The sequence below is a fragment of the Microcaecilia unicolor genome, chromosome 2 (genome assembly GCF_901765095.1).
Source record: "Microcaecilia unicolor chromosome 2, aMicUni1.1, whole genome shotgun sequence".
Lineage (NCBI taxonomy): Eukaryota > Metazoa > Chordata > Amphibia > Gymnophiona > Siphonopidae > Microcaecilia > Microcaecilia unicolor.
The window spans coordinates 424,808,451-424,823,728 of NC_044032.1; the positions used below are offsets into that span (position 1 = coordinate 424,808,451).

The 15,278-nt window shown below is 43.6% G+C and overlaps 1 protein-coding gene across 2 annotated transcripts in view; it reads left to right on the forward strand.

Annotated features, from left to right (window-relative positions):
• NFKB1 (nuclear factor kappa B subunit 1) overlaps positions 1 to 15,278 on the forward strand; it is a 205,836-nt gene that overhangs the window by 173,116 nt on the left and 17,442 nt on the right. For both annotated transcript variants that reach the window (XM_030190754.1, XM_030190755.1), the window contains 4 exons: positions 702 to 871; positions 3,488 to 3,590; positions 4,241 to 4,365; positions 6,245 to 6,311. In XM_030190754.1, coding sequence (XP_030046614.1) covers positions 702 to 871; positions 3,488 to 3,590; positions 4,241 to 4,365; positions 6,245 to 6,311 — 465 coding nt within the window. The remainder of the gene's footprint in view (positions 1 to 701; positions 872 to 3,487; positions 3,591 to 4,240; positions 4,366 to 6,244; positions 6,312 to 15,278) is intronic.

The window sequence follows — 15,278 nt, forward strand, 5'->3', positions numbered from 1 at the left end:
AGCCATGGCCCCCAGGAACATTTCCTTTACACCTACCGGAGGGGCCCTTTTACTAAGCCACGTAAGCGTCTATGCGTGCTCAACGTGCGACAAAATGGAGTTACTGCCCGGCTACCGCGTGGCTGTTATGGTAATTTCATTTTTGGTGCGTGTCCAATACACACGTCCGAAAAATAAGGATGCGCTTATCAGATGCGCATCAAGTGGCGTTTGAGGTGCGTAGGTCATTATTGCCCGGTTACTGTGTGAGACTTTACCACTAGGTCAGTGGCTGGCAGTAAGGTCTCAGACCCAAAATGGATGCGCAAAATGGATGCGCAGCAATTTTCGACAAAAATTTTAAAAAGGCATTTTTTGCAGGTGCACTGAAAAATGATTCTGCGTGCGCCCAAACACGTGCCTACACTACCGCAGGCCATTTTTCAGCGCACCTTAGTAAAAGGACCCCTGACGGTGCACACACTGTTCCCACAATTACTTTTAGCTGGGTAGAAGCAGGTCAGTTTTCAGACTTCCATTTTAGCCAAGTAAATGTCTTCTGAAAATTGCCTTCTAAAACTGACCTGTTTTTCACAGCAAGTAGAAACTTAGAAAAGAAGCACACAACATTTTAAAATGCTAGCACAAGTGAAAGATCAGTTCTGTTTTTGGATTCTGGTTGCAATATTTCATTCAGTGCCTAATATATTTTTGTTTTACAGGTTTAAGTGCCCTTCACCTGTCAGTGATGGCAAACAGTATGCCCTGTCTGAGGCTGATGATCACAAAAGGAGCCGACGTCAATGCTCAGGAGCAAAAGTCAGGGAGAACCGCCTTGCACCTAGCTGTTGAACAGGAGAATGTGTCCCTGGCTGGCTGTCTCCTGCTTGAGGTGAGCTCTGTGCTGAAGTGGGGTTCAAATTTTGTTTTTGCAATGTATTTACTTCTATCAGATGCGCATTATATAAAATCAGTAGTTATTATTATTATTAACGTTTGTATAGCGCTACCAGACGCTCGCAGCAGCTATCCGTCATTGAAATGCAACACTAAGTTTTTGTGGGAAGAAAAGTAGCTTTTCGTAGCTCCCACTAATTCTTGCAAGCTGTGTAGATTGCCCTCTGAATCCCTGCTAAACAACCTTAGAGACCCCAGGGGCCGATGCTCAAAGCCGGGCGTGGAAGAGCATAGCACAGAAAGGAATGCAAAGAAATAATGAAGTGATGCTCAAAAAAAATCTTACAACATCAGAGGAGTATCGTGATCAACAAGACATTTCCAAAAAGCCAAGGAGATGGAGAATGGAAAAATGTTCTTTAATTGTAGATAAGATTCGACATGGCACAGTGTTTCAGCAAACAGTGCCTGCCTCAGGAGTAACTCAGGAGTATGATGGTAACTTGAAGGTGAATCAAGGGATGAACATACCAAATGAAGTCTTTAAAAAGACTGGTGATTTGTGGACATAAATGGTGCGATTTAAAGACAAAAAACTGTAAACCAATGGAGGGTAAGTGGACGCTAAATTGGATATCACTGTGACAAATGATGTTCGCAGTTAATTGGCGCTAGCAAACTAAAAACAAAGAGAGGACTGTGCCTGGAACATGCACACAAAGGGTTTGTGAAAAGTGCAGCCCTTGTGAGCATGCTCAGACAAAACCAGAAAAGCAAGCGCACAGTGGCACTGTTCTTCTGCGCTTTTATATATGAGAGCCTTTCAAAAATTGTTTGCACTATAATTTTTTTTGAAATGCTCATATTTAAGCGCAGAAAAACAGGCGCCGATGTTTGCTTTCACTCTTGGTTTTCCTCGGACTCACGCACTTACTTGGTTCTCATTAGCAGGTCTCAAACTTGCACGGGCTTCCTTCCACTTGCACAAGAACACAAAAACCACAGTGCAGTGTGTGAAAAACTGACAAGAAATCTTCTCCTGAAAACCACTTACGCTGCCCTGACCTGGCAGTAAATATTCGGCATTATGGGCCATCGTTTCCTTCTGTGCATTTTGCACTTTCGTTGTGCATTAGGAAGAAATACTAAGGGGTCATTTTACAAAGGGGCGCTGAAAAGTGGCCTGTGCTGGTGTAGACGTGTGTATTGGATGCGCGTAGGTCCATTTTTCAGCGCACCTGCAAAAAAGCCTCTTTTTTTGGCCGAAAATGGACGTGCGACAAAATGAAAATTGGCGCACATCCATTTTGGGCCTGAGACCTTACCACCACCCATTCACTTAGTGGGTAAGGTCTCACGTGTTAACCGAGCGGTAATTGTCAGTGCGCATATAATGCCGATACTGCCCGGATTTCACTTATCGCATGGCCATGCGGGGAGGGGGGAGCACTTACCTGGCGGTAACCGGATAGTGCACAGCGCTGCCCAATTACTGCCAGGTTAGCGCCTGCAGACGTATTTTTGAATATTTGTGCTAGCGCCAGAAAATCCATGAGCTGGGGTGGTGGAACTAGCGCTGGTACCCACGTTGGCTCCAGATTAGTGCACAGTAAGCCAACGATGGGCTTACCGATGCTTTCTAAAAGGACTCCTAAGATTTTAGCTGAGAATTCATCTTAATTTAGGAGCTTAAAACTTAACTGGTCAATATTCAACCAGTGGCGGGCAGTATTTTTTTAAACACAGACTGCTGCCAGATAAGTCAGACCCAGATAACCAGTCCAGGCAATGTTTGGACACCAGCATTAAATATCCGGCTCACCAGCAGTACCTGAAAGTTATGCAGATTCGGACGATATTCAGTGCTTAACCCACATGGCTAACCGGGCTAAGTTAGTATTGCGTCCTACTCGCCCGGTTAGCTATGCAGGCATCAACACTGAACATTGGTGTCCTTGTAACTTTGGGATCATCCAGGCACAGCCCAGACACTGCTGCGGCAGGAAGAGGTGATATTCAGATTCACTGCCCGTTGAAGTGCAGCTGAAAAATCCCTCTTGTGGTACTCGGCATGATTTAACTGGGCAGGAGCCCCTCCTGCCTGATTAAACCATTTAGAATATCTGACTCTATGTTTACAGATTTAAGTCTATATTTATGAGCTTAATTTATGAGCCTAATGCTGAAAAACAGTGCTAAGCTCCCAGCTCTTTTTCTCTGTCGCCACCCACTTTTTGGCTCCTTAATTTAGTGACAAAAAATTTGAGTATAAATTTATATACTCAGCCCTTGTAAATTTTCAAAAAGGCCAATTTAGGAGCATAAATCTTTTGAATATCAGGCCCAGATTTTTAAAGACAAATCCCTGTGAATTGTCTGTTGGCACCATCTGCCAGCACTCCTTTGTGGTTCGAGTCAACTTGGCAAGGGGGAAGGCAACTTTCAACCAATACTTTTGCCTGGATACCTGTTTAGTTAACTGAGTAAAAGAGTTCTATAATGAGAAGGTGAATTTTCAGTCTGTGGTAGTGCACATGGAAAAGTAAAACAATTGCATTCCGTGGTCTTTAGCCAAATAACACACCAAACTTGCTCTCTTTGAACACTCTAGGGTGATGCCTGTGTTGATAGTACTACATTTGATGGAACTACCCCACTTCACATAGCAGCGGGAAGAGGATCCATGAAATTGACAGCCCTCCTCAGAGCAGCGGGTAAGAAGCACCTTGGCTGTTCCTTGCATGCATTTTCTAATGATACATGGGAGGGTGAGGGAATTAATATTGATCTTGATAAGCATTAGGGAAATTTAATTATGATATGTCTTATACTATAAAGGGACAACACCTGAAAAATAAAGGATGACACACAACTCACAGGCTGGGAGTTTCCGGGAAAAAAAAACCCACTTTATTGATGCTACATTAAAGTGTTTTTTTTCCTACAACTCCCAGCCTGTGAGGCATGTGTCATCCTCTATTTTTCTGATGTTGTCCTTGGATTGCCATAGAGGAACTTCCTGGGTTTTTTTTTCTTTTTAAAGGGGACATTCTTTGACACAGGTTGATTTGTGTCAGATATTTATTCTTTGATTAAAAAGATAAGCATACAATTTTTATTTTTTATGAAAAATAAAACTCAAAAATATAAACATTAAAATATTAAAGATTTAATAGATTAAAAAGTTGGTCATATATCGATCTAATGGCAAGTATGGTGTACAGATCTCCATGAAAACGGGACAGCTCAGGAGTGACACCACTGCAGGTCCGATATATACATCTATTGAATGTATTATCTAGTAAAACTGGTGGATTATATAATCTAATATAATAGATTTATCTTATATTGTGTTGCTGTGCAGGAGCAGACCCTCACATTGAGAACTGCGAGCCTCTCTATGATCCAGAGGATCTTCAAGATGAGGACAGCGAGGATGAAGGCGTGGTGCCCGGAACAACACCTCTGGACATGGCAGCCAGTGATGAGGTGATGTAAAAGAATATATAACTGGAAAGATTCAGGGGGTGATTATGAGTAGCCAACCTAGGTTCAGAGTCCACAGGTACCTATTTGCCTGCTGACCTGGTAGGTGGTTTTCAAGGATAAAAACTACGCTCACAGATTTGAAAATACAAGTCTGGACACATACTTTACTCCCCTAGAAATTCTCCCCTTGTGAACCCTGCACATACATTGTAATGGCTTCAAAAAGGACAGTTTTCAAACAGCATAGAGTCAGGGAACAGCAAGCATTACCTGTGTGGAGACCTTTTTGGAGTGACTGTATATTGATGCCCTAGGGCCTAGGAATATGTGTCTACTATCCGCTGCTTCCAGGTTTCCCCTCTGAACATTCTTCACGCCATACCTCTTCAGGACAAAGCCCATCTTCTCCATCCTTTAATCTGTCTCTCTCTCTCCAGTCTCCCTGGAGGGAGGAGGTCAGATTAGGAAGGAATGAGGAAGGACATGAGAAGCTGGAGGAAAGAGGTTGGAGGAGGGAAGGATGTGAGGCTGGAGCAGAAGGACTAAGGTAGCAAGGTATAAGAAGTTAAGAAGAAACAGGCTTAAGGGAGGGGATGCGTAGCTGGAGAGGAGATAGTGAGGAGGGAAATAAGAGACTGGAGGGGAGCATCATTACAGATATCTTCAGATGGTGCATTTTCTAACAAGCAGGCCTATTAAAACCTCATTTAGTTGGGGAAAGTACCACCCTGGAAGATATCTGTGAGGATTTTAGGTTTACAAGGCATCTGGTAGCTGCATTATATAGATATTTAGAGAACTGCAGTAACCAGCAACTCAGCATAGAACTAAATGGGAATTGGAGTTGGGAGTTAGCTATGAATCTTCTGAACAGGAAGCCATGGAGGCTGCGTTAGCAAAGATTGCAGTAGGTGTCGATGTACAAGAAAACAAAGTAAAGGTTATGTACCAGTGGTATTTGACTCCTGACAGGATCTGTCATTGGTATCCGCAGGCCTCACCGGCCTGCTGGCGGCTAAGTGGAGGCCAGGAGACACCTGCCCATATATAGTGGGCTTGAGCATTTTGGAAGAGTACACAGTTTCAAGTGATTTATTTTACAGGATTGTCAATCCCCTGGGATCCAGGAATTTTTCTTTTTAACCCAGCTATTCCAAGACTGATGCAAGCACAAACCAGATTAGCCCGCCATTGTCTTCGTGTAGCAAAATTAATACTAGTTGCTAATTGGAAGACTGAGGGTGTTCTATCATGCACAAATGGCAAGCTAAGTTATGCTACATTTATCTTATGGAGAACCTAAAAACCATCAGACAATACTCCCTGGTGAAATGGGAAAAATTGTGCAGTTTCATATGAGAAATGGACTTTGCTTGAAAAGACCTATGGATTATTGTTCTGCACTAATGACACACCAGTGGGACGGGAGTTGTTACATTTTGGGGGTTGTTATTCTACTGTATACCAAAATGTTAAAAATGAGGTTTATTATGCTAGGATATATGTCTAGTTACCTCAGTTCATTAGAAGTAGTCGCTTGTTGGAGACTGTAAATCTGTATGCTATTCTATAGAGAAATGTAACTTCGTACGCTGTTGTTGATTTTGTGGAAAGTTTGCAATCTTTGACAATTGTTTGTTATTATTCTGCCAGTAAATACCTTCTTTAAATAAAAAAAAAGAGACCGGAGAGGAGAGGTGAGAGGAGGGAAGAAAGTTGGAAAGAGAGAGAAAGGCGATCCCTTTTTATCATTTTCAGAGTATATTTTGTGTAATTGCTAAATTGTTTAAAATGGAATATAATGTTCCTATAGAGTAAAAAATATGCTATGAATGGTTTCATCCTTAAGATTTTTCATTTTCTTACTTTTTTTATACAGGTGTATGACATATTAAACGGCAAGCCCTATGAATCTAAAGTTACGTCTGATGATGCACTGATACAAGGTGAGGTGTCATAGAGAACTGAGGGTCCTTTTACTAGGCCGCGGTAAAAAGTGGCCTGCTGAAGTGTAGAGGCGTACGCTGGCCCAGTTTATATCATGTCTGCAAAAAAGGGCTTTTTTTTTTTTAATGGTGCGGGAAAAGGGCATGCTGTAAAACTGAAACAAACGCGTGCCTAAAATCAGCCTGAGCCCTTAATGCCACACATTGATCTAGTGGTAGGGGCTCACACACTATCCAGCTTATTTTCGAAAGAGAAAAACGCCTATAGTGCGACCTAAATCGGGAGATAGACGTTTGTCTCGCAAAGGCGTCCAAATCGGTATAAACGAAAGCCGATTTTGGGCGTATCCAACTGCACTCCATCGCAGAAACGAATAAAGTTGATGGGGGCGTGGTGGAGGCGGAACTGGGGCGTGGTTATCAGCCGAGGAGAGATGGGCGTCTTTAGCTGATAATCGGGAAAAAAAAGGCGTTTTTACCGCGATTTGGGGTCACTTTTTTTGGACCCTTTTTTTTTCACAAACAAGTCCCAAAAAAGTGCCCCAACTGCCAAGATGACCACTGGAGGGAATCGGGGATGACCTCCCCGGACTCACCCAGTGGTCACTAACCCCCTCCCACCAAAAAAAAACCCATTTTAAAAACTTTTTTCCCAGCCTGTATGCCAGCCTCAAATGCTGTACCCACCTCCATGACAGCAGAATGTGTTCGATCCTGTCACAGCCTTTCCCTGGGTCAGATGTGGCTCTCGGGTGCAGTTCAGGGTCACATCAACATTGCATTATGGTGGGTGTAGGGTATTGGGCTCCGTGATTTCATTAGCTTGTGTTACAGTCTCACAATGTTGGTAGTTGGTAGGCTCTTCTCCCATGGTGCTTTTCCCCCTGCCTACTAGGTCAGAGTGTGCCCTGTTGTGTTTCCTGTTGTAGTCCATGCGGTAGTGGCCATTTTTGTAAGCCAGTTTTAGTTCCCTTTCCTGTGTTAGCCACGTTAGACAACTTAGTTCTTCCCTTGAATGTGGCTGAATGAGGGCAATGTACAGCATTCTGCCAGTTCTGACCTACTGCTCATCTCAGTACCAGGGAGACTCGTTGCCAGTGGGGCACAACCTCTGATCTGCAGTTAACTGTGAGTAAAGGCGGTTATTCCAATAAAGGACATTTTCGTAGAGATTAGTCTTCAGGTGTCAACTGGTGTGCCAAGGTTATATAGCAGCAACCAGTCCTAGAGGCCTGCGTGTATGCAGGTCCCTGGAGCACTTTTAGTGGGTACCGCAGTGCATTTCAGCCAGGTGGCCCAAGGCCCATCCCCCCCCCCACCTGTAACACTTGTGCTGGTAAATGGGAGGCCTCCAAAACCCACTGTACCCACATGTAGGTGCCCCCTTCACCCCTAAGAGCTATGGTAGGGTTGTACATTTGTGAGTTTTGGGGGAGGGGGGTTGGGTGTTCAGCACCCTTGGTAAGGGAGCTATGCATGTGGGAGCTTTTTCTGAAGTCCACCGCACTGACGTAGGGTGCCCAGTTGGTGTCCTGGCATATCAGGGGGGCGAGTGTACTACGAATCGTGGCCCCTCCCACGACCAAATGGCTCGGATTAGGACGTTTTTTGAGCTGGGTGTTTTTAGTTTCCATTATCGCTAAAAAAAAAACAAACGCCCAGCTCAAAAACGTCCATTTTTTCGAAAATACGGTTCGGCCCGCCCCTTCACGGACCCGTTCTCGGAGATAAACGCCCATGGAGATAGGCGTTTCCATTCGATTATGCCCCTCTGTGACCATTCAGCAACCGCCATCTGCCGATTATTGCCGGAAATAAATAGATAAATCATCCAGGCATCGTGGGTGCGCGTCAAATCTGAAATCACTGCCATGTGGGTGTGGTAGCCTAGCGGTAGTCTCATTTTGGCACACGCTACATGCACATAGAGCCTAACACGCCTTTGTAAAAGGGCCCTGAGTTAAGGATACTGTTACCACAGAATAACACATAATCCTGATCACCACAATTGGCCCAATATTCAAAGTACTTTCAGTGGTAGCTGGCTTATCCCTATATTTTCAAAAATTATATGGATGGTTTCAGACTAAAAATATAAATATAAATGAATGGCTCCAAACTGTTTGTATAGTATGGGTCTGGGTTTTGGGGTGGAATGAGAGTAGACATTGAAATTATCCAGCCAGCATCCAGATAACTCAGGAGTGGGCAACCTGCGGACCGCCATTGAATTTTATATGGCCCCCGAGGCCATGGAAAGTGGAATTCATTGCCCCTATCCATCCGAGAGCTTAAATCTGAAAAACAGTTCAAGAAAGTTCTAAAAACATTTCTTTTTCAGTAGGCTTATTGCATAAATGCAGTTTGATTACTGAGGGATTGTGTGGATTGTAACATGGACTCTTTCTTATGCAGGCTGATGAGATCTTTGATATATGTTATTGTCTATGTATTATTATATGTGTTTTGATTATGCTTGTTTTTTGTGCTCCACTTAGAATTTGAGATAATGCAGAATATAGATGCTTATAAATAAATATACACAGAAAATGTCATTAACTGAGTTCGATTCCCACTTCAGGCACAGGCAGCTCCTTGTGACTCTGGGCAAGTCACTTAACCCTCCATTGCCCCATGTAAGCCGCATTGAGCCTGCCATGAGTGGGAAAGCGCGGGGTACAAATGTAACAAAACAAAAAAAAACTTGAATTTGGCAATTTTAAATACTGTATTTTAGAACTATTTTCAGAATAACCATTCTAGCAGTTTGCTTGTAAACATTTTTAGTGACATTTTTACTTATTTATCATAGATGATCTATAGAGCTCTGTGCATTTCTGGTTTCTGACATTATGTAATATTGCAGCCCTCTAGGGGTAGTACTGGCATTCATGCAGCCCTCTTTGTATAAAGGTTGCCCACCCCTCAGATAACTTAGCATTTAATTTAGACCTGGTGAACAGATAGCGTTGGCTTGGTGATCTCACTGTGTATCCAGCATTTCTATCTAGCACACAGTGGCACTGAATGTACATATTTATTTAAATGCCAGCACCTAAATTAATACAGTTGTCATGATGGCTCAATATTGGGCCCATTGGGTTTCTTTTTTTGTTTGTTTGTTTTTATTTTTAGAAGTCTTTATTGAACATTGAGAAAACAGTACAAAGGCAGAGTTAAACACACAGGTAGATGCTTAGTCAGCAACAGTTAGCTGAGAACAAAACTTCAACACTAATTAGTCTCAACTTCCATTTAAGACTGTTAAGAATAATCTCAACAAGAGCAGATAACAGCGAACCTTAACTTTCAACTTTTTAAGGATTTGTAGGAAATCCACCGCCCACCCTCCTCCCACTACCCAAACCCACAGCATTAAAAAAAACACCCCCTTCTCCTTCCACCTCCCACCCTTAGCAAGACCAATGTCTCAAGAAGGGCTCCCAAATACATGAGAGGACGCAGAATCAGAGTAGCGACCGGAGGGAGGAGACACGTGGCGCTGCAGGCCCTGTCCCGTTTGCCTTACTGAATGGCGCTTGCCCTCCTTACGCTGCGACGAGTTTTGCTCATTACGAGAGTTTTCTTCCAGGCACCAGCACAGGATAGATTGAGGTCAATTTAAAAGGTGGATGTTAGTGGATTTTGCTAATAAAAGCAGGATAGTGCGGGAGCTAGAGTTTCAGGCATCCATCCGACACCGTGACGTCACTTCCTCTTGGGCCCAATGTTTTTAAGATTTGAAATTATGGAAGGAACTGACGTCAGCGGTGGAAGCATAGCTCCTTCGCTCCGTTGGGGCAGTGATTAATTTGTGTTGTTTTTCCCTCCCAATGGTGCGGAGGTGATTCAGCTAGTCTTTTGCAGAGATTATTAGCAATCGCAAATAGGAAAAAGCTGGAAAAATATCAGTTTACTCCAGCACATGGAGATAAAGCTTGTCACCCTCTCCCGGTCAAACAGACTGTGGAGCTGGCAAAAGTGGCACCGGCCCCTACTGATTCTGAGGATTCAGTGGTCAGTGCAGCGGGTGATGGTGAAGTTACTCGACAGGACCTTTCATGCTGGTTCTGGGTCCTTAAAAAGCGAAATGCAGGCGGTAAGAACTGATGTGCAAGCAGCCTTAGTGGAAGTCCGAAGTGATGTGAAAGAGCTGGAGAGCCACCTGGAGCACGTGGTGGAGTGGGTTGAGGAAATCCAGGGGGAGTTTTGAGACCTGTGGGCAGCAGACACTGGCAACAGCAGAGACAGAAGCTGTTGGAACACTTGGAGAACCACTCATGTCGAAGTACTACTTCTACTACTCATCATTTCTATAGTGCTACTAGATGTACGCAGCGCTGTACACCTGAACATGAAGAGACAGTCCCTGCTCGACAGAGCTTACAATCTAATTAGGACAGACAAACAGGACAAACAAGAGATAAGGGAATATTAAAGTGAGGATGATGAAATAAGGGTTTTGAACAAGTGAATAAGGGTTAGGAGTTAAAAGCAGCATCAAAAAGGTGGGCTTTTAGCTTAGATTTGAAGACGGCCAGAGATGGAGCTTGACGTACAGGCTCGGGAAGTCTATTCCAGGCATATGGAGTAACCTCCGTTTTAAAGCGGTGCCTGAGGAGGACGCTCATGTGGATTGCAAATGATTGGTGACTCAAATTTTTGAGTTTTTTCTGAGAGGTAGCACTGCGGAGCAGGGGCGTAGCCAGACACCCAAGTTTGGGTGGGCCTGGACCCAAGGTGGGTGGGCAGCACTCCACCTTGTCCTACAAGTGATTTGGTTTTTCCCTCTCTTGCCTGCATACCATATGGTCTTTCAAACATCCCCTCTCCCCCGTATACCTTTTAAATACCAGATTTTCACCGGCAGCAAAAAGATGTTGGGAGTTTTGGGCTGGTGGGGCTTGGGGTCCCTGCCAGCCACATTATAGGTATGCTGCTACTTGGTGGGCCTGAACCTAAAGTGGGTGGGCCTGGGCCCACCCCAGCCCACCCTTGGCTACGCCACTGCTGCGGAGGCTGGGACCCAAGAGGATTTTCAGGCATGCTTGGAGCGGGTGCATCGCAGTCTGGGGCTGCACGGAGAAGAGAAACCATGGGACATCATCGCTCACTTTGCACTGGTATGCTGGGGTTTGATTTTTTTTTGCTTGCATTTTTATTTTTCCTAGAGAGGGTTCCCTTCAGTTGTTTGTTTCCTTATGGGGTCTTATATTTGTTTTTCGGGGGCTTTTGGCTGGGTGAGGGAAAGGGACGGGAGAAAGATGGGTATAGATGGTTGATACCACTGATGAGCCCATTTCTCCTGGTGCTGAGTTGGCAGTGAGGGGAGAAGGCCAGCAAAGTGGGAGGGTTGGGGGGGCAGAGGAGAGGGCGATGGGGGGAGTTGGGATGATGATGAGGGGTACAAGGTGGGTGGGGTGTCTAGTGAAATTAGGGTGGGTTTATGGAATGTTAATGGTTTAAATGATGGGGGGAAATGCAGTATTGTGTTCCAGGAACTGGAGCGATTGAAGTGGGATATTGTCATGCTCCAGGAAACTAGTTTGAGACCTCGGGATTATGGATTATTGAGACTTAAGCAGTGTATTACTCTAGGAGCCCATTCGAGACCCTTAAAGAGTAAGGTAGGGGGGTTGGCCATATTAACTTATCACCAATGTTCTTTTCTATTGCAGGACACATATAAGGATGAGTTAGGGCGTTATTTGGCTCTTAAGGGGATAATTCAGGGCAAATTGGTGAGACTGGTTAATGTTTATGGGCCGAATAAATGGGCAGGTTGAGTTTTATAGGAGTCTCTTGCCCCCTTGCTGATTTTTGTGAGGGAATAATCATTATGTAAGGGGATTTCAATGTTATTCTTGAGGAGACTCTGGATCATTTGAAAGGGGAGGGAGGAAGCTGTTCTCATAGATGAGCATTGTTGTCGCTGGTTAGGGTGTTGGAATTAGTGGATGTCTGGCATTTGCACCATCCTGTCCAAAGGAATTATACTTTTTATTCTTACTCGAAGAGAATAGATCAGCTTTGGTGTCATAGAAATCTTTGGGGCCAGATCCGTGATGCTCATATTGAGTCTATCCAAGTCTCGGATCTGCTCCTATCTGGGTGGAGGTGGAGTGGGGGGCAGGACATCAGTCTCAAGTTTCTGGAAGCTTAATGATAATTTATTAGGGGGCAGTAATGTTTGTGATGATATACAGGGGGCGCGGATGATTCAAGAATACGTACAAGATAATGATAATATGGAGGTTAATGATAGTTATTTATGGTTTGCCCTAAAAGTGGTGCTGCAGGGACACATAATCAAATGGGGAGCTCATAAAAAGCGTGCTTTTGATAAGACAGTTTGGGCCTTGTGGGAGCGCCTTTGCGCTTTGAGGCAGAGCACAATGATGGGGGGACCCTGCACTGTTCCGGGAACTACAACAGGTTCGGGCTGAGTTGGGTTGGCTTCAACTGGAAAAAGTTAATGTTATGCATCAAAGGCTTAAGCAGCACTTTTCTGAATTTAATAACAAATCCGGTACTATGTTAGAGTGGTATGTGAGTGGAGAGTGGCCCAGACTATCCAGAAGATTAAGGGCAAGCAGGATGTTTTGTACTATACTGATGCTGGAATTAGTGAAGAATTTTTGAATTTTTATAGGGTTCTTTATAGCCCAAGTGAGGGAGTTCCAGAGGAGGATATAGATCATTATTTGCAATCACTTGATTTGCCTACCTTGTCCCCAGAAGCCAGGACTCACTTGAAGTCTCCTATCTCCCTATTGGAGATTCAGTGGGTGGTCAAGCAGTTAAAGAGGGGAAAGGCCCCTGGGTTAGATAGGTATTCTTCCAAATTCTATAAGCTTTTTCTGGGTGAATTAGGCCCTTTATTGTGTTGGGTTGGTAATGGTCTTCTTACAAGTAATTCGTTACATCCTAGCATGTCTGAGACGGGAAGTATTATTGAAGCTAGGCAATGATTTATCAGTGAGTGGTTCCTACTGGCTTATTTTGTTGTTAAATATTGTTGTTAAGTTGATTTCAAAAATTTTGACTCCGAGATTGGTGCAGGTGCTGCCTGACTTGATTCATATTGATCAGTCAGGCTTTGTTCTGAAGCACCATGTCACAGATAATATTCGGCATACTCTTCACCTGATGTGGTGGGGGGCTCAGCTGACTTTGTAGAACTTGGCATTGTTGGCCATAGGTGCAGAGAAAGCTTTTGATTGGGTTGACTGGCCCTTTCTTTGGAGAACGTTTTATAGAAAGTTGGTTTGAGTATTAATTTTTGCACTTCAATACAAAAATTGTATGAGTCATGGCCCATATTAAGGTCAATGGTTGATATGCTGACATTTTTTCTATTCAGAGGGGACACTTCAGGGGTGCCTCTTGTCTCCTCTGCTATTTACTTCATCTGTAGAGCCATTGGCCCAGAGATTAGGTGCTGAGAACTTTGTTTCCCTGAGAATCCAAGTGTTGCTTACTAGGCTTAGGTAATTGGCGAGGACGGCGGTGGCAGACACGCATCAAACACATTTGTCTTGCAGCAGCTGAGTGTGATATTGCTGCTCATTGGAAACAACCTGGTGGTCCTACTTCAGTGACTTGGGCCACACGGGTTCATGTGGCCAGAGACTTGAAGCAATTGACTGATCGTCACCATGGTTGATTTAGTCCTGACCAGGAGGAATAGACTCAGGGCCTGCTGAAGAATCCCTAATGGGTGCCCTCGAGTTGAGCATTGAACTTTTTTGGAGGGTGGATAGGGGGGTGTTTCATTTATATTATTGTATAATGTCAGTTTGTTTGTTGATATGCTTTATAATTTAAAACACTTAACAAAAAATGGAAACTTAAAAAAAAAGATGTCAAATTATGAATTATATGAGTTGAACTTTTAAAAATGAAAAGGAACATTGTCAGAGAATAGAGCTGTGATTCTAAACATGCAGGTTGGTTCTTGAAGCGACTGCTGATATTGAAAGGTGAAGCCTTTTGGGGCATCCCAAATATCACAGCAGAGGCATGTGTCAGTGACCCAGCTTCAATCTTGGACTTGATGCCTGCTTCTCAGACTTTCAGGCACAGAGTTCATAGCCTCACGGAAGAGAGTTGCTCAAACTGAGTTTTTTTTTTTTCTTAATCTTCATCTTTATTGAAGAGCCAGCGAGAACAATAAAAACAATAAACAGAACTCAATTCCATTTAAACAGTATTATCCCATTACCATCGCCCCTCCCTTATATTCTCAGTCTTTCCCCTCTAAGCAACCTCCAGACTTGGTGTACTCTTATCCAAGTCAGGAGAGATCTTTGTTCAGGATGGATACAAAATCATATTCAGTCAACAGTTCAAAATCCAACCGCAAACTCTGTGTGGCATGACACTCCATAGCGGCTCCAATTCAGCCTGCTTTGTTGTTCCAGAATTATAACAGCATATACCAGGTTCAGCCATTGTGTCATGTTAGAAGCTGTATTACTCAGCCATTGTATAAGTATTGTTATTCATGCTGACAAGAACTCTAAACTGTATTTAATTAGATTAAAAGAATAAAAAATAATTTTTCTTATGTGGGGGGTTTCTATTTCATTTATTTATTTACTTATTTACTTATTTCGATTTTGCTCACACCTTTTTCAGTAGTAGCTCAAGGTGAGTTACATTCAGATACACTGGGTATTTCCCTGTCCCTAGAGGGCTCGCAATCTAAGTTTGTATCTGAGGCAATGGAGGGTTAAGTGACTTGCCTAAGATCACAAGGAGCAGCAATGAAATTTGAACCAGGCTGATGCTCTAACCACTAGGCCACTCCTCCATTCTAGTTAAATACAGTATGGCTGGAGTTTTGCAGTTGATTGGCATTAATAAAATAGGCACAATATATGTGCCAGTGTGTCTTTACAGCCTATATGCCCCATGATAAAATTACCTTCATGGTGGTGATTGTTGGCATAGGTGCCAACACTG